The sequence below is a fragment of the Sorex araneus genome, chromosome 5 (genome assembly GCF_027595985.1).
Source record: "Sorex araneus isolate mSorAra2 chromosome 5, mSorAra2.pri, whole genome shotgun sequence".
Taxonomy (NCBI): Eukaryota; Metazoa; Chordata; class Mammalia; order Eulipotyphla; family Soricidae; genus Sorex; species Sorex araneus.
In genome coordinates, this window is record NC_073306.1 from 174,658,361 (window position 1) to 174,683,428 (window position 25,068).

The window sequence follows — 25,068 nt, forward strand, 5'->3', positions numbered from 1 at the left end:
TGTAGGAGAGAGAATTGAGAAGCAAGTTCCAATCAGAGAGCATGATGCTTATAAGAAGCCGTAGGGAAAGATCTTTTGAAAAGGAGGACTCTTTAACACATCCTCATTTTTGAAAGATAAGGCATTAAGGGTCAAAGCCAATCATTTGAAAGTTCCAAGGAGAGGCTCACCATGACCTACCATGAGATTCAACTACAGCAGACACTTCCTTTAGCTACTTTGCTACTTTCACAGTGGATCGAAAGACTTAACCATCCTTCATGAATGACTGAAGGATGACTGTTCTCTATTTTGAAAGGTAGTTAAGCAAACAATGGGTGGCATTGATGGAGCCTCAAGTGTGTTCCAAGTACTTTATGAATCGCATCTTTAATCTCCTCAACTCTGGAGTAAGGACTATTTTCATGCCTGTTTTGCACAGGAAGAAATCAAAGCAGAATGGCTCCACCCAGGGCCCAATGGCATCACAAAAGCAAGATCTGAACTCCATTTGGGCTGGTTGGAAATACTACATCCTTTAATTTTCACTACTAGGCCACATCCAGAGGTCATCAGAGATTATTTACGTACTCCTGGCTCTACCCTCAGGGATCATACCTGGTGGGGTTTGGGACCATATGTTGCGCCAGAGATGAAACTCAGGTAAGTCAAGTACAATGTACTATATTTCTAGCCCTGGAAAGTTACATTCTTCATGGCACATATTATAAGGCCTGATTTTCTTTGGAAAAAATTATCCAACTTCCCAACAAATTGACTGGCAGAAATATGGTTATATATACCTATTCTATAGACAGCAGGAGATTTTAACAGTCTGTCAAATTTGCGCTAGATCAGAAAAACATAGAATAAAATAAAGCCTCGCTAAAAATCCTAACTGTCAAACATCTCTCCTTTTGCACACGAGAAGCTGAGAGGAGGTAATTAGCATGCATGTGGGAAACCCAGTGTCTGACTTCGTTTTCTGACTCTCCCACTGAAAAGCTGGGTGACATTGGGGCCTCATTGCTGTTTGAGTTTTCTCATTTGTAAGATGAAGATGTTAATGATATCCCGTTGGTAAGGTTTGTTAAGCAATCAGAAATTACATGGTCTTGGATTACTGGCATATTGTGGAGAGGGAGCTAGGTAGTAAGTTAATGATAAATAATAGAAAACAGATGAAATGCCTGAGAATAAGAATGTGGGCATTCTTTTTCTTATTCATCTACAGATGAAACAGTGGATAGAGGGCAGACAACTGAGAAATCGGCCTAATGTTTGATATTGCCACATGCCCAGCCTGGCCAAATTCCCATGATTGCTCGGGAGAACACCCTCCACGTCTGATACTCATGGTCTACATACTTGTCATTTGCTTTGGAAAATGTATTCGGTGCAGTCATTTTGCTTTAAGATGGTTTTGCATTTCTGAGCCAAGAGATTGTATTTTCAGTCACTGCAAGTGAATAAATTGTTCATTTCCCACGTCACTCAACTATTTACCTTTATTAGTATTAGTTTTAGCTACTCATGGTGAATTTGCCAGATTGACTTAAAAGCATAGGGAACTTTTATTTTCTTGAAGGAGATAATTCAAGTTTCCTAAAAAAAAAAATTAACAATTTCAATTAGGAAACTGATACACTTTATTAGGCTGGGGCCAATTTATGCTTTGTATTACCTGAAAAGCATATTTAGTTCATGTTCAGGAAAAATAAGAATTTATGGGCTTATTAAAGGATCAAGGGAAAAAACTGTTAACATATTTTATATGTAGATGGCTATTTTGAAATTATAATTGAAGATTTTTAATGAAATTATCCTAACAGAATTCTTGAGGGCTAGTTATAAGAGTTTGCACTTGAAATCAAAACTGAAGGGTAAAAATATTCCCTATTTTCCAACAATTTTTATTAGCCTCCTGGTGAAATTATCCAGGCTAGGAGGATATTTCTTCATTAAAATGAGTGGTTCTGTTACTGAAATGGAAGCTTTAGGTTAGCAATGCCATGAACATATGAAAACAAATTTTAAATGGGGATGACGTATTGAATTTATGGGAATGTATTTCAAGTTTGCTATTTCCTTATGGTCGTTTAAGAAGGTATTTTAAACTACAGGGTCAGCCATAAATAGTGTTTATTTTAAGGGGAATGGAGTTGAATGTGAAAATCACTTGATAGAATTCACAGGTACCTTTTCTGTACTTAAGTCTGGCTGTGGTTTTGCGAGGGGTACCCAATCTCTGGTCCCTAGAGGACTGTGGCAAGGACAGAGAGCCAGACAGCCAGACACATGCAGCCTCCCTCACTGCAGCCTCAGTCAAGGTGCCTCACGCAGCTCTCCTGTGCTTCTTAGTGAACGACCCCACCCGAGCATCTTCCAAATGGCAGCTTCAGTTATTCCTTATTCATCCCTTTAAATAAATAATAATAAAAAAGCTATTTTCCTCATTTCTGATGTTACTTTTGCCTCAGGGCAATTATATTATTTTCTGGATGCAGTATTCAGGGGTCATTCCTGGGGGTGCTCAGGTGTCCATAAGTGGTGCTAGGGATCAAAGTGGGGTCAGATGTGCTGACTTCAAGTCTTCCTGGCTGACCTTAGAAAAACGGAAAGAGTTTAGAAATTCACCCTCTCCGAAAGGAAAAAGCCAGGAACGAGGTGTTGACTTGCAGGGTAAACTTAATATAGCCTAGGGACAATAATCTTTGGAGGTTATTTCTGACTTAAAAATCCAAACTGAATTTCATTTTAAAAATATTTAACTCTTAATTATCAAAGCTGTCACTGTCATTGTCATCCCGTTGCTTATCAATTTGTTTGAGCAGGCACCAGTAACGTCTCTCATTGTGAGACTTATTGTTACTGTTTTTAGCATATCCAATACGCCACGAGTAGCTTGCCAGGCTCTGCCATGAGGGCTCGATACTCTCGGTAGCTTGCGGGGTTCTCCGAGAGGGGCGGAGGAATCAAACACGGGTCGGCCTCCTGAAAGACGAACGCTCTACCGCTGTGCTATTGCTCCAGCCCATTATCTAAGATATCCCTTGAAAATGAAAGTTGGGGCTGGAATGATGGTACAGCCAATAAGGTGCTGGTCTAGCACGTGACCAACCAGGGTCAGACTCCTGAGCACCGCCTGGAGTGATTTCTGAGCTCAGAGCCAGGAGTAAGCCCTGAGCACCACCAGGTATGGCACAAGAAACACACACACACACACACACACACAGAGAGAGAGAGAGAGAGAGAGAGAGAGAGAGAGAGAGAGAGAGAGAGAGAGAGAGAGAGAGAGAGAGAGAAGAGTTAATAAACTTTGCCTCATGCTCCATCTAGGTGGATTAAAATGAAGAGAACATTTATATACAAAATGTGTTTGCATATTTAGAACTGGGTATGTAAAAAAAATGCTGAAGCACATGTAGATGAGCACATTTTCTCAGACTATATAGTGGCCTTGAAAGTTTCATACAACAGAATCATTTCTAAAACAATGAATATGCCCACAATCGTCTTCATGTACTGGTAAAGTTTATTTTATTTTAATAACAATTAGAAGGTAAAATGTTTAAAATTTGCAGTTTAAAACATGCACATTCACAAAAGGCCAGTGACACATGACACTGCATAGAACTGAGTATTTTCCAGTAACTACTTATAAAACACAGTGCACTGAAGATTGAGATAACCAAACCTGAGAAAACTACTAAAATCACAGATTTACTACTTTCCACTCATGCAGCGTCACAAATTCTACAGCAGTTTCAGCAGAAATGGTTCTTCATGGAGTCAAAAATGGTATTTTACCCTGAATGCAAACTGCAATTTTCCTTAGTATTTGCCTCCCAAAGCAGTCTAATAGGTTAGAAAATGTGAAAAATGAAGCTTGAAACAGCTAAACAACAAACAGTATTCACTGCATCTATGGCTTCTATTCTATAACCATAAAACAAAAAATATTTATTATTATTTTTTAATATTCTGCTCACATCTTTGCAAAAGCAGATTTATCTATGGAAAGTTGCTGCTAATTCAAAGTAAGCAAGTATGAAATCTAGCTTTTTCCTACTTAAGGGAGATTTATTTTCTGAGAAGTTTTGTGAGCTTTATTAAGACAAGTTCTTAGAGGCAAGCTAAACCAAAAATGTTTCAATTAAATTTATTCAATTTTGCAAAATAATTCACGTACTAAGAAAGAGTTGTGCAGAAGACCAATTAATGTGTCCATTGAATATTAAATTCCAGGTAGGTCATGATAGAATTTTATAAGGCAGAAATAAACATCAAGATTTACAGCAATAGCCATGCATTGGCCGAGGCGGCTTTAAATATCAATTCATGCAAACCATAAACCTATCAGAAACACAGCTGCTCTCATACAGAAAATAAATCAAGATGAAAAGTGGAAAACACTTTTTTTTTCTTCAAAATTTAACTGACATTCCATTTGAATATCTGTTGGAGGTTAATTAGATTGCAGCAAATTATTACTAAGTTTCACAAGTGACTTCAGTTGTTTTAATGTGAAAAAAAATCAGATGATCTTGACCAAACAGTGCAGAAATATTCATTACTAAAAAGCATCTATGAGGCACTAAATTGCATGGTTATGTAAGGGATTTACCACAAAAAATTCCGTAATCTTATTCAGATAACGTGAATGGGGCATTTCTTCAAAAATTTTTATCAATGACTAATTCAATATTATCGATTTATTTGATTGAACGTTTTAAAACCAGGAATTATCAGAAAGTACAAAAAGAGAACCTAGAAATTATTTAGCTTTGCAATTATGGCATTGTTATATACATTACTAAAATAACTATGAATACACAATCTATTACTTTCAGATTAGCATTCATTTCCTGAAAGAACATCTTAGTCAACAGGTTCTAAAAGCTGTATAATGTACACAATACAGAATAACCAATCATATGACTTTTACAAATGGACATCTGGACTGCTGAACTGAATAATTAAAATATAAAATTTAACTCTCAGAATAAATGTTGAGCTCTTGAATTCATCCTAACCCTCCCTCCCCCCTACCCATCCCACACCCCATCCAGAAACTTAGAGGAATCTCCAGTCCCTCTAAGTTCATAATGATCATAGAATTCATGTAAATGGCTAATATCATCAGGCAGAATACGCAGTCATTTGACTTGACAGGCAAACGTTTTTCATTCACTTTGCCACATTGCTGAAGCAGGTTCACATTAGACACAGGCAAGGGTGTTGGACAGTAGGTAGCACAGACATCATTTAAAATTCACTACATTCCTGAGAAACGGCATTTTCCTGCTAATCATTTCTGCTAGATAGACTCTAAGTGTGAAACATCTTTATATTTTTGTAAGCACTATCAAACATTTAAAGGAGCAACCCCCAGCTTTTCAATGCTTAACTGAATAAAGATTTCCTGCTCATAGTAGCTTTATTCTGAATTGTAAACATTTAAAAAACAATGGTGTTAGCCTTTGCTGGAGTCCCTACATGAGACTTTTTAATTGAAGAGTCCATGTCCTTTATTTCAGAAAATTATGTTCGAAAGTCCCTTTGTATATTTTCATTCCCATAAAACTGCATCGATTTTTCTGCCTCCCCCCATTCAGGAAAGCTTTAAAAAAAATCTGAGGGTTTTCTGGGCTTTCCCACTCCAAAGTCATTGTGACTGCAGCATCATATTTTAAATTTTACCAAGGATATATTCATGGCTTCCCATCCTTCCATTCCCACCCCACGCAGCCAAGAGACGGGCTGCCTGCTAACTCTTTAAAAATGGACCATAGAAAGCATAAACCAATCACATGTCAGATCCCAATCCTATGCATCCATCTGAAGAGCCCCACAGAAATAATCCCTGTCTCATGAGAAATAAAAAATATTTGATTTTTTTCTTATCTAAGTTAGATGTTTTGCTTCTATTGACTTCATAAGATTTGATATGAAGATTTTGGGAAAGAAGCCACAGAGCAAATAGAAACAGCTATAATATTCTTTTCCTTATTTGTGGACCTCAACTGTTAGCAGCAAAGTCCACCATCAAGAGGGAAGAATTTTGTTGGCGATCTGAGATTCTTACACCTGTGGTCCTCCCTGATGGTCTTAATTCACAATTCTACTCTTTGAAGAACCAAATGGAAAGGGTGTGGGGAAGTGAAATATCCTCAACCCTTGTGCCCTACAGGCTTGAATGATGACTTCTCTTAACTTGTAGAAAACCTGGGAGGGAGATTTGTAGTTTAACAGCAAAAATATAAACAGGGGCATGGGATTGGCCGAACTTTTAAATCTACATTTAGAAAATGGGCAAAAAAAAGAAAGTGACATTTCTAAACTCAAAGGGTGATTTGAAAAAATCACCACTTCTCAATTCTAATGGGTCCTCTCTCTGTATATATGTGTGCATATATATATATATATATGTATATATATATATATGTTTTCTAAAGAGGAGGTTCTACCTATTTTGCTGGTAAGTTCACTTAAAGGCAAACAGGCTTCTGAATAAAAAGGCAAAAGGTTTGCTTCAATCTCTAAAGTGTATTGGAAAACTAGTTTATTTTCTTTTTTCTTTTTTAAATGAAAGCGTTATTTTAAAAACAGTGTAGAAAACTAGTTGTGGTTTTGAAACAGCCCCTTCACCACATTGTTGATAGCAAAATAGGCATCTTCAGGAAATGTCTTGGAAATGCTGAAAATAAACTGCACATACATTTAAAACATATTAAAGAAACACTCAGAATGGAAAGGAGTTTTTGACGTATAGGCTTGATTTAAGTAGGTATTTTTAATAGGGGGAAAATATACTACTTGTTTGTCCCAATTAGCAGCATGTGGCCAATTCTGTTGTTGCCTGACAAGTGAACTGTTAAGTATTTCTCTGTCTTAGGCAGTCACCACAGCCCTGGGTGTGATATCTGAGACAGCGGGCAGCTTGAGTGGGAAGAAATCAGAAGAACCAGAACACAATATAAAAGCTGAGCCTACGGATTTTACAAAAGCTCATGCATATCTTGGGACACGGTATTCCAAAGGTCTTGGCAGCAGCATTGAAAATTCCAAACACTCATACACAGATAAACAGGTTTCTTAAGAGAGAAAACTTGAAGACAAAACAACAGCACTCAATCTCACGACAGAAGATAGAGCTTTAGATAAAGTGAGATGACTAAACCTCACCAGAAATGACTGAAACACGGTTTTAAGAATCAGCATCGTGACCACAGAATCACATCACCACGCATGCCGTCTAACTTGCACAGGAAAACAGGACAAACAAGAAAGAAGCATTTTGTAAGGCCAGAGGTAACATCACAGATTTTGAGTAGCAAATGCCTTGAAAAGACTCATCTGTGTAAATCACTTTTAAGGTGGGAAAAGCTGGGCATGCAGGTCTTATCTTACAGAAGAACAGGAGTTGAGCTTTCTCAGAAATTTCTGGGCAAATGACTACTGAGTAAGAAATGCATTTATTGAACTTCTTTGGCAAACATTTATCAAGACCATTTCTGACACAAAAACTTAGTAATGTCCCATTTAGCACTCTTCCTCTGTAAGGCGGGTCAGTTCCTTAAGAACGCTGGTTGTTTTGTTTTGTCTTGTTTTTGGCATATCCTGAAATCTAAGTCTAGATATCAAGAGTCCTTTGAACTTGGTTACCATGTTGGAGTGTTTTGAATGGTTGGTCATCTTCAGATTTATACACTCAATTGTTTCAGCCCCAGAGTAAGGGTGTGATGTAAGCCCACAAACCTATTTTCTATTTAAGAAAAGCCCCCTGGCAAGATACAAGGTCATTTTCAATTTGTTTACAAGACTCAGCAAACACCTTTTAACATCTGAAAGAGATGATGTACAGTAGAGTTGCACAGTGCTTACGTCTATAATGTACAGGAATCTGAGCGCTGCCAATCAACTAGTGAGCTCAGATCCTCCTTTCACCTCCTTGCACTAGGCTGGAATTGGGTCTGCAGTCAGCAGGGAAGATCTGAGTGTTCTTCATTGAGATTCGCCATCCCTGCCCACCTTGCGGCTTCTCCTCATCACCATTCGTCAGGTCTCTGCTTCGTGGTATCATAGGCTCTGATCACCTCCGACTGTGACACGATCCCGTTTTCATCTTGAGAGAAGGCGTATCCATCTGAAAGTTACAGAGCAAGTAGAAATCGGCATCAATTTGGTCAATCGGACTTGGTTCACTCTGGAGGGCTCATTTTCTAACCTGAAAATGAATGTAACCCTCCTGCTTTTCAAAAGCATGGAGACGATCATTTTGAATGTCAAGAAAGAAACAGACTCAACTGCAAAATGAAGAAAGAGATGATTAGAGGTGGAAAGCTGAATAGTGTATGGCTGCTGCTCCCTGAGGGAAGGAGGAAGCAATTCCAGTCCCAAGCCCAATTAGCCTCTCAAGTCCAGCCCATCTAAGTTCTCTTTCTCAGCTATGGAGATGGGGCTGGAAAGGCTGATACAGTAGGCCAATGATTTCTTTAGAGCTTAGACAGAAGAGAGGGAAGGACCAAGAAAAGCGAGGTAGGGACCGATTCATGTAGAGAAAATGGCAGAGAAGTGGTTGCCTGGAGCCGGAGTGATAGCAAAGCAGGTAGGGCATTTGCCTTGCACCCGGCCAACCGGGTTTGATTCCCAGCATCCCATAGGCACCTGAGCACCGCCAGGAGTAATTCCTGAGTGCACAGCCAGGAGTAACCCCTGTGCATAGCCAGGTGTGACCCAAAAAGAAAAAAATAAAGAAAAAAAGTGGTTGCCTTTCTTCAGACCACATTCCCCTTGGCTGCTGTCATCTATAAATAAACTTATTCATATCCCAACATGGCTGGAGGGGGCATGGGGAGAAATCACCATTCCTAGGGGGATCACATCTTTTTTTAAAAAAAGGGTTCTTAATAAAAAGAGACAAAACATTAAACATTCATATATATTAGTGAAAATAAATTACATGTGGAAACATCATGAAACAAAAGATAAATTACTAATACAAACACATTTACTACAGGGCTTTATATATTTCTTTTTGGAACTTGAAATATTAAGAGGAGTAATACCTAATAATTTCTTGCCATTCTCAATATTCATATATATTTTTGAAGGGAAAATATATGTTTCATTATGTGGATGAAAGCTAAAAAAGCTGCTCTTGCAAAGTTATTCAAGTAGAAAAGCCAACAATACAGCGGCAGCTTTTAAGAGTGAATATTTATTTTACATGTTCTCTTTAAGATTTAAGGAAGCAAAAGGCATATGGAAATATTGTTTTTCAAGTGAAATAAGTAGCAAGATTTTAAAGTGTTCCCTTGGCTACAAGTGAAATGGTTGCAGTCAAAGAATTCTGGAAACCACAGGTTTTTAACCTTTTTTACAACTAGGGAGTAACACTGGGCCCCTGCCATGGTGGTTGAAAATCCAAGCTGAAAGAGGTCTCCTGGACATTTGGTATTTATATTACACATTGCAAATATGCAAAACCTGTTTTAGGTGTTAGAGTAACATTTTCCCAGAGCCAAAACACTGCTTTCATCAATGCTGTTGAGGAGCAACGGAGGATTTATTTAAAGAGAAGGACTCAAACACTTACGGAGCAGGTTCTGTTGCAAGGACTCGGACCGGTACAAGTTCACGTGGTTCTTCTTAAAGACATTCTTGAGCAGCTGCGCCCTCTCGGTGAGACTGTGGAGCGGGTGTAAAAGTGTGAAATGAATTATCAGCTCAGAGGAGAGCCCTGGGTGTGCCCAGAGGACTAGTAAAGAGAGTTGGACTTAAATGATTGCTTGAGAAATTATCCATTTTTTTTTCCCTCAGATAACAATGATGTCAAGTATTTAGATAGAAACTTTGGAGCTCATTCCACTGCCCCGCTAGGAAAGAAAGTTCTGTCCCCAATAATCCAATGAAATGATTGTCCCAGCCCTCAGGTGCTGAGAATAAATGGACAGACAGAATCTGAACAATACAACGAGTAAAAAGATATAAATCATACAGTAGCTTTATTAGTTTCTAAGACCTTGGCTGACTGACTAGTCATAAGCTGCTGTGAAGAGAAGTGAATTGCTGTGTCCGACAGTCCAAGTACTAGTTGCACTGCTATTTGTCATTGTTGAAATGAGAGAAAACGCAGACAAATGCAGCAGCAAATCAATTGTATCAGCAAAATATCATCCTCACCGCATGTATAGTTTGAGTACACGTTTCAGAGTAATGGTTTGAGTTTCTTCCACTAAGACCAAAAGTTTCTTTCTTTTCTTTTCTTTTCTCTCTTTCTTTCTTTCTCTCTCTCTCTTTCTTTCTTTCTCTCTCTCTCTCTTTCTTTCTTTCTCTCTCTCTCTTTCTTTCTTTCTTTCTTTCTTTCTTTCTTTCTTTCTTTCTTTCTTTCTTTCTTTCTTTCTTTCTTTCTTTCTTTCTTTCTCTCTCTCTCTCTCTCTCTCTCTCTCTCTCTCTCTCTCTCTTTCTTTCTTTCTTTGGCTCTGAATAAAATTAAACCAAGGGTTCTCTGTAGAAAGTGGCATTTGGGGCTTGGTCTCTTTTTTGAGCGGGAGGGAGGAAGTCTGACACACCCAGTGGTGTTCAGGGGTTACTTCTGGTTCTGCGCTCAGGAATCACTCCTGGTGGTGCTTGGGGACTATACACCGTACTGGGGATTGAAACTGGTCGGTCACATGCATGGCAAGGTGTATTATCTCTTCAGTCACTGGGCTTTCCCTTTTTTTGTAAAATGATTTATACCGCGTTTATTGTACAGTTAACTTAGAGACCTAATAAAAGATGTAATTGTAAATAAAAGCAACTTGCAAAGAATTTTCTGAAATTGAAAAATAAAACCCTTTTCATACTCCACACATATTTTGGGTATAAAATATTCTTTTGACTATATAAAGAAACTCTAAAAATTACTCATAGAAGGATCTTCAAAGACTTTTTAATTAGAAAATTTCCATTACCACTCATTTAGGAAATGTGTTCCTAAATTACATTTTCACATAAAAACTATTTTCAGAAAATAATTCTGCCAGGTAAATGCCAAGAAAAAGTTATTTTAATAAACATTTAGATAATAGTTACAGACACAAATCCATGTATTTTGTAATCCTAAAAACAAGAAATATGTATGTGGTTTTCCACTGCACACAGAAGAGTGCTTCACACGGTAGGAACTCAAATGTTTGTCCAATAAATGAATTTGTGTAATCATTCTGAAATGCATTTTTAAACAACACCAATCCACTCAATCATGCCATGTCTCTTCTGGAGGATTTAAGAAATTTCACCTTGTTATCAAAGGACATAATCAGCATGAAGAACTAACAAGTAATCCACATGTCTTAAAGTAAATAAATGTCTATAATTAAAAAATAAAATTGCTGGAACTCACTTTGTTGAAAAATTCCCATCTTGTATATCCCCACTATAAAATCATTAGCTAATTTGCTTTAAGCTATGCTAATTCTTTCATTTTCTACCATTTTTTTCAGGTCCTAAAGTAGAGTCTCTCTCCCTCTACCCTACCCCGTCCCCTGTGAACTCATTGTGATTACACAAACATTTAGATTTTTGCTGAAGTAGAAATGTTGACACTTCAGTCTAGAGACATTAGCCTGGTACTTATTAGACATACGTTATTGTCATTGGGAATTAGCTACAGTAAGACAAGAAAGCTGATCCATCTAAAATGCCAGTGATTTTACGTAGTTATAAAACTTGTTTTTTTCTAGGGAAATAAACAGATAACAGAAACAAGAAAGGGTCATTTTTACCAAGTCATGTTTTGGAAAACTCTCAAAAATGATTGTAGCATTACAGACGCCAGGACAGGGAGGGACACTAAAATTCATTGTTGCTTTGAGGAACTCAGCAGCTTTAACAACATGTGGTCTGCTTTCGTTAGCCTAGTTAGTGATGTGAACAGGCAATGTGTTGTGAAGTCTCTGGTGTTTAGAACTGAAAATGCCTGCAGAAGAGTAAAGGTGGACTGTGTATCACTGTGACGCTGCTTCTTCCCCAGATGCATTTTCCAAGTTGCATAGCATCCCCCTTAACTACACAGTTCCTTAATAGGAAACCATTGAGAACAGAAGCTTTCCCAAGGAAGAGATATAAATGGCCAAAAGGCACATGAAAAAGTGCTCTACATCACTAATCATCAGGGAGATGCAGATCAAAACAACCATGAGATACCACCTCACACCACAGAGACTGGCACACATCCAAAAGAACAAAAGCTACCGCTGTTGGAGAGGATGTGGGGAGAAAGGGACCCTTCTACACTGCTGGTGGGAATGCCGACTGGTTCAGCCCTTTTGGAAAACAATTCTCAAAAAATTATAAATTGAGCTCCCATTTGACCCAGCAATACCACTGCTGGGAATATATCCCGGAGAAGCAAAAAAGTATAGTCGAAATGATATCTGCACTTATATGTTCACCGTAGCACTGTTTACAACAGCCAGAATCTGGAAAAAACCCGCGTGTCTTACAACAGATGACTGGTTGAAGAAACTTTGGTACATCTATACAATGGAATACTATGCAGCTGTTAGAAAAAATGAAGTCATGAACTTTGCATATAAGTGGATCAGCATGGAAAGTATCATGCTAAGTGAAATGAGTCAGAAAGAGAGAGACAGACATGGAAAGATCGCACTCATCTGTGGAATATAGAATAACAGAGTAGGCGACTAACACCCAAGAATAGTAGAAATAAGTACCAGGAGGTTGGCTCCATGGCTTGGAAGCTGGCCTCACATTCTGGGGAAAAGGCAGCTCAGACAGAGAAGGGAACACCAAGTAAAATGTGGTTGGAGACCACGCGGGGGAAGGGTGAAGAGTGCTGAAAGTAGACTAGAGACTTAACACGATGGCCACTCAACACCCCTATTGCAAACCACAACACCTAATTAGAGAGAGAGAACTAAAGGGAATACCCTGCCACAGAGGCAGGGTGGGGTGGGGAGAGATGGGATTGGGTGGTGGGAGGGATGCTGGGTTTATTGGTGGTGGAGAATGGGCACTGGGGAAGGGATGGGTTCTCGAACATTGTATGAGAGAAACACGAGCACGAAAATGTATAAATCTGTAACTGTACCCTCACGGCGATTCACTAATTAAAAATAAATTAATTAAAAAATAAATAAAAAAGGAAACCATTGAGGTGTTAAGAAGGCAGACAAGAGAAGCAATCTTTCATATCCTGCCGATCTACATATAGAAGAGCACGTAATTTTATTTTGTAAGAATTTATAATATTTGGTTTCAGTAGCAGATACAGCAAACCTAGTGTTTAGAAAAAAGGTGAGAAGACTTGGGTTTTTTGTTGTTCTGTGTTTTGGGTCTAAACCTCATGGGAAAGGAATATAATGCCAAGGAAGGAACGTGGGCTCTGGGATCTTTTATTTGCTGGATTCTGAGTCTGTTTCTTACTACTCTGGCAAATCTTTCTTGGCTGTCTCATCTACAATAGGACAATCTCCAACACTCTGAGCAACTGTGAGCTCTTAGAGGGTGGTAATAACTTCCAGCACAGCCACTGGCACTTACTATCTCTTTGACTCTCATTATCCCACAGAAGGCAAGGAATATATTAGAAAGATGCTAACTTGGACAGAGATCATCCCAATAAAAAGATCAGCTTTTGCACTGCACGGATCATTCCTCTTACCTTGATTTATAATCAACATTACATGTCGACGACTACACAGAAGTAATTTTCTAATATTTCTAAAGTCTCACTCCACTTTTCAGTAGGAAAAACAACTGGCTTTTTATTGTTATTGTTAATATTATTATTTGCCTTGAACCTCTTGTGCTTCCATTCAGTGTCTTTCACAGGACAGAACTAGGAAATAATGTGATAATATAATGTATATTTTTAGTTTTATCCTATAGTGAGGGAACTACTCATCATTTCAAAATTATGTAATTCTTTGCCATTGATGCTTATGGGTTCTGACATATGGCTAAGTAACAGGGTAAATATATGGAAACATTAACATTTAGATATATTGAAAGGTAATTTTGTATAAAAGTTATTTTTTCTATTGTTTCTGTTTATCTTGTACCAAGAATTGAACCTAAGCTCTCACACATGCAAGATGAATTGGCTCAAGATCATTTTTGTTGAACAGTTTAGCACAGAGTCAGAAGGGGTAAAAAAGACTCCAAGAGAGGGGTTTCTTTTTTTTTTTCTTTTTTGGGTCACACCCGACGATGTATGGGGGTTACTCCTGGCTCCTCACGCAGGAATTACTACTGGCGGTGCTCAGGGGACGATATGGAATGCTGGGATTCGAACCCGGGTTGGCCGTGTGCAAGGCAAACGCCCTACCCGCTGTGCTAATGCTCCAGCCCCAAAGAAAAGTTTCTTATGAGAAACTTATTCCCAGGTTTAATATTTCTTCTTTATTTGTTACGTTTTTAATTACATTTCAAGCTCTGGAAATTCTGAATTTGTTTTATGTAATTATTCAACAGTGAAACTTCCTGCCCCCTCCTACCATTCCTATTTCCCTACTAAAATACTGTCAGTTGGTAGAGGCAACATATACTCTGTTTAAAAAAGAATATTTCATTCAGGAATACCACAAAGTAGGTATTATTTATTTTCCTGTAATATGTTGTTTTCAATCATTTTTGAGGAAGAATATATTTGCATTTGCTTCATAGTGGATCAACTTAGCTATTTTGGTTGAGTCATTAAAAGAGAGATCTCCAGAAGCAAATAATGATGCACTTAGGGAATGTTTTAGTGCAGAGCAAGTGACAGCTGGCCTGTCCTAGGCAGTGTTGGTAGGGAATAAACAATGGATATAACAACCTAAATCGCTGCTTGGAGTAGATGATGTTGCATCATTCTGCCAATTTTCTTCACAAATGCTGGATAGAGCTAATATCATAGTGATAGGAGACAGCTGGGGGAGTATATATACATTCATATGATTAATATTAATATAAGTGTATCTATATCTATATACTATATATGAGTTTTGGGGTCACACCACTCTGGGATTACTCCTGGCTCTGTGCTCAGGGATCACTCCTGATGGGCTCAGGAGACCATATAGGGTGTGGGGGATTGAACCTGGGTCAGTCCTGTGCAAGGAAACAGCTGTTCTCTCTCCAGCCCTGGGGAGAACATTTGATACATTCCATTACCCTGAGCCCCCACCAAGCTACTTGTATAACGGAGATATAGACTCCAAAGGGAAAACTAAGAAACACAGTTTCCTTTCCATTAGTGTGGGGCCATGATAAAAATGCTCTTCCTTGAGAATATAACGCTGCAGAGAAGTCTGGGGAGACCACCCTCACCTGCACACACACCGCGCAGCAGACACCCGTACTCCCCCTCACACTCTTCTACAAGGGAAGGTGACAGGCCATAATGATGGGCAATTTATGAAGGACAAAACCTGAGGATCCACGGCTAGATTCTATGCAGTAATGGTTATTTACTGAAAATAATTTGTGTGATGTGCACATCAGATATCAAAAGTATGAATTCCATGGCCTTATCTGTCTGGAAGATGCGGTACTTTACAGGCATGGGAACGATATCCAGAAATGTTCTCCAACTCTGCACTGAGCCCAATGTCCAGAGTCTCTTACTGCACCTAACACGGAGCTTTTCTGGCCTCCCCAGTGGTACTATCAGGACTAAACAGTGTTCCTGGGAATACACGTGGGATGGGATCAAATGCTGGGCCTACGACTAGCTTGGCTCTAGCCCTTATGGTCATCTCTGGGCTCCACAGGCCCTGACTTTAAGCCACTGGCGTTTTAATTTTCTCCTCCCCCCCCCCTCTTTAATTCCCCAATTTTTGGGCCACACCCACTGTGCTCAGTGCTCACTCCTGACTTTGTGCCCAGGGATCACTCCTGGAGTAGTTCAGGGGACCATATATGGTGCTGGGGACCAAACCCAGGTGAGTTGCAGGCAAGGTAAGCACCTTACCCACTATACAATTTCTTTGGCTCATATATACATATTTTTAATATAAAAAAAAATATATATATATATTTTGCTTTTTGGGTCATGCACAGGCAATGCACAGGGGTTACTCCTGGCTCATGCTTTCAGGAATTACTGCTGGCGGTGCTCAGGGGACCATATGAGATGCTGGGATTCGAACCCAGGTCGGCCGCATGCAAGGCAAATGACCTACCCGCTGTGCTATTGCTCCAGCCTCCAAAACATATATATATCTTTTTAAAAACTGTAAGATGTAGCTACAAGTTATAGTTGTCATACTTTCAAGTGCTATCTGGGAGGCCCATATTCCAAAAAATTAATATTTATGCAATAAAATAGTATAAATATTTACACTGTAGGAAAACCCTCCATTATTAATGCCCTTATATTTATAGAACAAATAGTTTAGGATTTTCCAGGAAATGTTTGTTGTAACTTTATGGAAAAATTGAATTTCAAAGAATTTTCAATTAATATTTTGGGGAGGAGAGGATTGGGTCATACTGGTGACATTCAGGGGCTATCCCTGGCTTACCAAGAGTGACTCTTGATGGTGCTGGGGGGACCTTCGGCGATGCCAGAGATTGAATGAGCTGTCAGTCACATGCAAGGCAAGTATCCTATCCCTGGCACTATCTCTCTAGCCATCACATATTTCTTTTTAAGTTTTAAAGTGTAGATGTTTCAACTTAGTATTGGAGAATGTCTGCATAAAATTTTAGCAAAGAATAGGGTTTCACAGATTATTAGTTGTTTCTTTAACAAATTGAATAGACCATGTTTATAGAGTAATGAGCAGTAAGGTTTGTATTTATTTTCTAACATTTAATTTAAAATTTTTAAAATGATTTTGAAGGGTGAGGGATCAAACCCAGGCATTGGCAGTGGATTGGGGGGTGGGGGTAGGGAGGGGAATGTACTTTCACTGACTCTCACCCCCTGCTTTATTCGCCTACAAGTTTAGATCTATTTCTACCTGAACCCAGTGCTCAAAACCAATACAGTAAAATGATGAAACACACCTTTCCTTCCTGTAAAATTAGATGCAATTTGCCAGACACACTGGTAAGTGTCTACTGTTCCACTAGAAAATGGCTAAAGCTGAGAAATAAATGATTATAAATACTAATCTGGATGCAGTCCTTACAGTCCATAGTCCTTATAATCCTCAGCATCAGTTTCTCACAAACACTTGCATTTTATGCATAGCTTAACTCGATGATAGTTCTTAGTAAGGTATTAAAGTACTTTTAAATCTTGAGGCCAGTGGGGAAGGGCCTTGTCTCGATTGCAGTCGACCAGGGTGTGATCCTTGGCATCCCACAGGATCCCTAGAGCACCACCAGGAATAATCCTTGAGTGCAGAGACATCAAACGAGTGTGTCCCACCCCCTATCCCCCACAAACAAACCAAAACCCCCCAATTTTGAGGCCAGAGAGACAGTGCAAAAGTTAAGTTGCTTATTGTAATGCAGTTTGACTCAGTTCAATCCCCGACACCACATACCCTGAGTAGCACCAGTGGTCATTCCTGACAACAGAGCCAGAAATAGCTCCTGGGCACTGCAGGAGGTGGCCTCAAATATATCCCCTTATTCTCCCCTAGTTGTCTCCCCAATCTTAATATTTTAAGAATGACATTGTTCTCTGGCAAAAAAAAAAAAAAAGGAAGCTTTTCTAAGTTCCTTATTTGGCAGTGTTTAATCTATATAGTATTAAGGTCTATAGAGTGGTGTAAGTCTACATGGCTTTTATTTATTTATTGCTTTCTGGCCACACCCAGCTATGCCCAGGGCTTTTTACTGGCTCTGTGCTCTGGGATCATTCCTGGTGAGGGTCGAGAGATTTTATGGGTTGCTCGGGATCAAATTCAGGTCGGCATATGCAAGGCAAGTACCATACTTGCTTCCAGCCTTCCAGCTCAGTGTTCTTTTTTTTTTTTTTTTCTTTTTTGGGTCACACCCAGTGATGCTCAGGGGTTACTCCTGACTTTGCACTCAGGAATTACTCCTGGCAGTGCTTGGGGGACCATATGGGATGCCGGGGATTGAACCCAGGTCGGCCGCGTGCAAGGCAAACACCCTACCCGCTGTGCTATCGCTCCGGCCCCAACATGAGTTCAGTGTTCTTTTAATTTCACCACCTAGAGGTCAACCATCTATTCACCAACTATTCACAACTCTAATTATTCTTTCATTACTCATTTATATATTTTTAGTAGGCTCAATCAATCATCCATTTGAGAAATTTATCAAGTGCTCTCTCTATATTCCCGAAGCTGTGCTAGTTCTTAGGCTGCAGTTGAGACAAAAAAAGAGATCTCTCCTTCAAGGAGTGTAATTTAGGAAAACCAATACACACAAGTAAAGAAGTGTATTATGATAGAATAAATGAAAGAACAAACATATAATACTAAGATAGCAGAGCAGGAATTAATTTTATGTATGTGAAGTAGAAGTTAACTGCAGCTGAACCTGATTTTGGAAGCTAGGAATTAGACTGCCCAGCCTTGCAGAGGGCATGAGCTCCAGTCAACGAAACAGCCTGTGCAAAGCCAGAGAAGCATTAGAAAACAGAACAGTGTTTTGAAACTAAAGAAAGCCCCAGACTGCCGAGATACAGAGAAATCACACTTTCTCTCACTGACTACATAGATTTAATTATCCAACTTGGGGGGAATCTGGCCTCAATTGCATTCTCCAAGAATCTTAAAATAATCCCGGTTGTCAAATCCATGTGCCAATTATTTAAATGCCTTAGAGTGTATGAAGACTTTTCCATCTAGTTGCTAGATTTCTATTTTCATAGGTCCCTTCTCTTCCCCTTCTCTAGCTAGCATTTACAGACCCTCTCTGTCCACCCATGGGCAGCAGTGCAAGCTGGAGGTCGGAGCAGAGGATTTTTATCTGGGGTAGCACTGCACTGTAGCACTGTCATCCCGTTGTTCATCGATTTTCTTGAGTGGGCACCAGTAACGACTCCACTGTGAGACTTGTTACTGTTTTTGGCATATCGAATATGCCATGGGTAGCTTGCCAGGCTCTGTCATGTGGGCAGGATACTCTCGGTAGCTTGCTGGGCTCTCCGAGAGGAACTTGTCAATTGAACCCGGGTCGACCAAGGCAAACGCCCTACCCGCTGTGCTCTGACCTAATAATTAAATCTTCCTGAGTTCTTGAGGAAAGCTGATGAATTGTTTTAGCTAGCTGCTAGAAATTTCTTTTTTAATTTTGGGAAGTTATTTGTTGCATTGCTGTGGTCATTCTGAAATTTATTCTAGTTCCTTTAAGGCTCGCTGATGTATTTTATTTCAGGGGAAGGGTTACCTACAGCACAGACCCATCCAGTCCTTAGGACCCAGGTCATCACTGAAGCATCAGTTAGATAGGCTGAAAAACAGGGAATCTGAAAACCATATGGAGAGGCTTTCTGGAAGTCAGGTTTATTAACATACTTACGAATAGGAGGACTTTACTCCGAAGGCTAGTGTTACTAGTGTCCTTTTCTAATGACAATAAATGGTCTAATTCTTAATTTAGTGAGCCAAAAATCCTACTACATCATTTTTACATTAAGCGTGAAAGAGAGAAAACATTCAGAGAGAGACCCTGGGCCAGGAAAATGAACTAGAAGTTGATTGTTATTCATGTTTTTTTTTTTTCCCCCTTGAAGGGACAGATGGAGGGAGAAGAATCTGTAATCCTGTAATCCTACTCACAGGTATTCTCAGTCTCTTCGTTTATGAAGGAATCCTGATTTAGAGCGGCTAGGACGGGTGTGCCAGGCTCATGGCTGTTTCTGCTGCTACACCATATTCTTCAAGATCAAACCAAATAACAGCAAAAGGAGGCAGAATGGTAGGAGCAGAGGCTCTCGAATCAATGGACAGGGGACTTGGTCATTTCTGACTTGGAGAATCTGGCTTTGTAAGCCCCGGGGCGGGAGGGTGGGGAGGGGTGCGGGCCGGGGAGAGAAAAATTCAAGCAGAATTTAGCAGCAGAGGAAGTGATAGATGTGGGGCCTAAAGTACAGCAAATGCCAGTGCTATTGTTTTATTTTATTTTTAATTTTTAAAATTTTTTTGCTTTTTGGGTGACACCTGGTGATGCACAGGGGTTACTCCTGGCTCTGCACTCAGGAATTACTCCTGGCGGTGCTCAGGGGACCATATGAGATGCTGGGAATCGAACCTGGGTCGGCTGCTTGCAAGGCAAACGCCCTACCCGTGAGCATAGCTGCCTTCCAGTGCTATTATTTTAAAAGGGAGGCAGAGACAAGTGTGTGTTGTGCTGCTTTGGTCTAAGGAGAGTGAGAGAGGCCTGGAAGCCAACCTCCCGCTGGAGTTCTCAGACTGGCCCTTCACTCCATTGTGTCAAAACGAGCAGCAACAGGGAATCAAGACTAAGGTGAGACAGACTGGGAGAAAAATGCTTCCTAGGTTTAGAACAAAGCAAGAGAGACAAAGCATACTCCTTGTTCGATATTCACAACTGCGTTTTATTCCAGGCTGCTTTCAAGTAATTTTGTTTTTCTTTTTTTAAGTGCTCTGTGAATTGAATACATTCGATTAGTTGCCTGCTGCAAAAATAAGCCTTTCATTTTGACAGTGCTGAGAATTGGACCCAGGACTTTGCACACGCAAGACAAGTGCTCTATTGCTGAGTCACATCCCTGGCTGCTCCATTAGTCATGCAAACTTGCTGAGTTTTTGGAGGTTGACAGTGAGTGAGTAAGACTTGGAAGACACAACTTGCTCCATCTATGACATATGCCTATGTCAGTTCCTGATAACAATTCCTGATAACAAATACAAATTGGAAGGCACCTACCCTTATGTCAAGCCCAGTTTTAATTAGGTGCTATTTTCTTTTTCTTTTTTTTTGGGCCATACTCGGCAGTGCTTAGGGTTACTCCTGACTCTGCGCTCAGTAATTACTCCTGGTGGTGCTAAGGGAACCACATGGGATGCTGTATAGAACCCAGGTAGGCCATGTGCAAGGCAAACACCCTACCTGCTGTACTATTGCTTCAGTCCTTATATGCTATTTTTTTTAATTTTGTTTTTTAGGTCACACCCAGCGATGCACAGGGGTGACTCCTGGCTCTTGCACTCAAGAATTACTCCTGGTGCTGCTCATGGGACCATATGGGATGTTGGGAATCCAACCCGGGTTGGCTGCGTACAAGGCAAATGCCCTACCCGCTGTGCTATCACTCCAGCCCCATAGATGCTATTTTCTTATGGATGTAGTTTTAAGCTAAAAATCTTTCCTTCTGTTTTATTTTGTTTGGTAATACAATAATCCTTATAACTACTCTTTGTTTTAGGAGCATTAAATCCCAGGCTCTAAACTATGCCGATCACTAGCCATGAAGTAGGTATTATCGTTTTATGGATGAGGAAATGGAAGTCTCGAAAGCAGTTAGCCATTTGGCTCTGACATGCATAGTTTAGTTAGTGATAGATGTGATTTGAGTCTACCTCTTTCTGATTCCAAAATCTGTCAACGATATTGCTATCCCATGCTAACAAAAACAAGGCTTATCACATATTCCAATGACTATTAAAAGATAAACATCGAAGAGATAGTACAGCGGGTACTTGCACGCAGTCAAACTGGATTTAATCCAAGACATCACATATGGACCTCTGAGACCTACCCCAAGCCATGAATAAATTCCTGAGCACAGAGCCAGGAGTAAGCCTTGAGTACTGCTGAGGTGGCTTCAAAACCAAGAATAACAACAACAACCCTCCCCACACCCCCTGGGGAAAAAAAAAAAGAAGAAAGAAAAGATAAGTGTAATTTCACTTGGAAAATATAGTCTACATTTTACCTTTTGCCAAGCACAACTGCTCCAGGATCTTCAGATTTTGCCTCAAGCTCCTGAACTTCATCTACTAATGTTTTAAAAGCTGTCCTCTTGATACTACAATGAAACACATTTACAAGGAAAGAATCTATGTGAAAGCTTGAGGCTCTATAAAACTGGTCTTCTTATCATGCTATTAATGAGTATGAGAGTCATCACAGTGCAAAAGATTCTTTAATCAAAGTTTTAAAAATTAAGTAATTGTTGTTAATAACAAAATTCTAGAAACAAATGTAAAAAATGGTCTAAGTTTACACTAAAACTTATTAAATATGGATCATATAATTAGTGTTATTCGTATCTTTTTGTGGAGAGAGCACAATTGTAATGTTTGAGAAAGGGTGTTTTAGTTTCTTTCATTCAACGTTTAATATGCTTAGAATGAGGTCAGCTACTATTCACTAACACATATCATCACTAAATAAAAGGTACAAAATTATATCTGAAGATAGAGGATCATTTTCTCCTACCTTTAAGGAGTTTTCTCAGCTGATTCCTAAAAACGTACTCTCCAATGTTAGCTGAAACTAGCCCTTTACTTCCTGGTCAGTTTTCTAAACTAATTTTTTTTCTATTTTCTCATTCACTCTTTTCATCTTTACATATTCATTAAAGTAATATTACTGCAAATTGCATTTTTGAAATAATGCTATAACTAGAGAAATGTGAGGATGAACATGCACTTTATTTTCCCTGTGTGCTGAGTATTATACTTACACCTTGCATGCCACATCCAGAAGCAGAGAAGCCGCAGGGATAAATAACAGCCCCATCCAAAAGACTCCGGAGCTAAATAACATGGCTGCCTGAGAAAACCGCCAGAAATAACATTATATTAAAACCCAAGAAATACATCATTCATGTTTAGTTCATATATGATTTTAAGTAGAATAAATTTCAAGAATCTCACAGTGTAAGAAGTTCACATAATAACTGTAATTCAAACTTGCAGAATACTTCCAATGAAAAGCTAAATGTGTTAAAACATGTAGTGACTATATTTTCTCCTCTTCATGTAGTTAATATAGAATGTTTACCATGTACCAAATCTTTTCATTATTTCATATAAAATTTTTTGTTACGGTAATTATGGAGCAATGAAATGATTGTTCATAACTTAGAAAATGAGACAAACCTTTTCAAATGAACTTTAACTCTGGATTTAATTATCTTATAAAACAACATATAAAAAAATCCTAGTTAGAAACTAAATAGCCTGTCTCTGAAAAATGGAAATTAACTGTTTTGTAAATGTAATACTTAACAATCATCCTGTATAAATCATGTATACAGCATAATCAAATGACGATATTTGTGAAAATAGCAATTTGGTTACTTTTGACTGAATATTCAAATAATGTTAAAGTTCGTTCAGATATTTATATAACTTCTTTGATACATGCTATCACTTTTAAAAGTTTAACCTAGAATGTAACGCCCAAATAAAAGTGTACTGAAAGTATCTTAAATCATTCTTTTGTACTAAATTCCAGATTGCTATAGTCTTCATGGGTTGCAGAGAAAATGATTAAAAATTAATAAATTTAAATTAGCTATTTAAAATTATAATAAAAATTCCTTTGTAATATAATTAGCTTAAAAAATGTCATGCAATTAAACCAAAAGAATTATTTTGTTTTCTTTGAATGTATTTAGTCATAAATGTATTGTTAAAACTCCATTAAAAGAGTCTAGCTAAACCTGTGCACATTTGCACCCAATTAAAAACCACACCAATATTTTTAAAACCAAATGTGGTTCAAAATAAAAATGAGCTACAGTTCAATACTTATAAGCAGCCTCATAATAACACACAGTCCTAATCAATAAATCTTATCAATAAAGCTAACTTCAAATTGTTTGAGGCTATCTATTTAATTCCCAGCTGAAGACAAGAACTGGTGTTGAAATTTTTTTCCACTCTAAACTCAAGTATTTTGACATAGACTTGATTCAACCCATATCAAAGATGTTTTTCCTTTGTAAAAATAAAACAGTTCCAAAGACCGCTAAAATATTCCAAAAGAAATGTTACTGCATGGACTCAACAGAACAGTTCTCCTATTCCAGACACCAACTGGACAAAAAATGATTCACATAAAAGTCACTTTATTTTATGGGCAAAACATGATCTTCAACAGTTTGCTGACATCCTCAATAGTGAAAACCAAGAAGAACTATGTAAGAGGAAATGTCTATCAAGGCAGTGGGCTTTGTTGAGAGCTCAGCATGCTTTCAAGAAAATAAGAATTGTAAAAACAGCAGTGCCACCAGCAAAACCCAACACACCAATTTTCCTTTGTGAGGGGAGAAAGTATGATAAAAATCCTTACTTCAAAGACCTCGCTTACTAGGCTTGTTTTAATCGATTCTACTTTGAGGGAAGAGGCCAGGAAGAGGAGCAAGATTCCTTCTTGTTTTTGCCATCTTGTACGAACCTTGGCTGGAGGGAAAGCAAAGTGGCTGAGTAGGGGACTCAGGCTGCTAATTCTGACCATTGTGATGTTAATGACGAAAGGGGGACTTGTCGCCCACTATTCAATTCAACAGCCATTGCCTTTACAAATGAACTACATGAATTGAGGGGTAGAAAAGTTTTTCTGCTTCATATTTGAAAGCCTGTCAGATTTTTGCCCCCACCCCCTTCTGCGGAGTTAATCCAAACCTAAGAGATCTAAAGCCAACATTTGCATTAAAGACAGAGTCTCTTTATATGTATATACATATATATATTTTTTTTTTTGAAGAGGGGAGGGAAAAATATTCCGCGAGGTACTTCCTTCCTTTCTCTCCCAGAAAGCTCCCCATCACTCCGTAGAAACCATTTTTTGTATCTAACTTTTCACATCTCTCCATTGCAAGCAGGTCGGCTGGGAAAAGGCTCTGAATCCCTGCAGACAATTGGGGGGAGGGGTGGGAGGAAAAGGAGGGGCAGTGGGTGTAGGGGGGTGATACCCAGCTGCCTGTTGTAGGGCTGGGCTCTAGCTTCCTTGCTCTTCAGTTCGCCAGGAGGGCCATGCCAGGCCATTTCTCCAGGCCCTCTGAACCCCGATATAAAGTGCCACAAAAGTGGCTCCCAGGGGACTGGAGAAAAGCTCAGGTGAGGAGCTTCAAAAAAGTGGGGGGGCAGGGGTCCAGGCCCTGGTGGGGAGCAGGCTGCTGCAGGTATCTGCAGGGGGATGCTGGCTTTCCCATCAGGCCATGGGATTTCAAGTGAACCCAGGCAGCCT

General features: G+C 39.1%; 1 protein-coding gene across 2 annotated transcripts in view; it reads right to left on the bottom strand.

Annotated features, from left to right (window-relative positions):
* Positions 1-3,496: 3,496 nt before the first annotated feature.
* ATP8A1 (ATPase phospholipid transporting 8A1) overlaps positions 3,497-25,068 on the bottom strand; it is a 243,383-nt gene continuing 221,811 nt past the window's right edge. For both annotated transcript variants that reach the window (XM_055140932.1, XM_055140930.1), the window contains exons 34-37: positions 22,556-22,644; positions 21,803-21,895; positions 9,581-9,672; positions 3,497-8,128 (exon numbers count right to left, since the gene is read on the bottom strand). In XM_055140932.1, the coding sequence (XP_054996907.1) occupies positions 8,031-8,128; positions 9,581-9,672; positions 21,803-21,895; positions 22,556-22,644 (372 nt within the window). In that variant the 3' untranslated portion in view covers positions 3,497-8,030. The remainder of the gene's footprint in view (positions 8,129-9,580; positions 9,673-21,802; positions 21,896-22,555; positions 22,645-25,068) is intronic.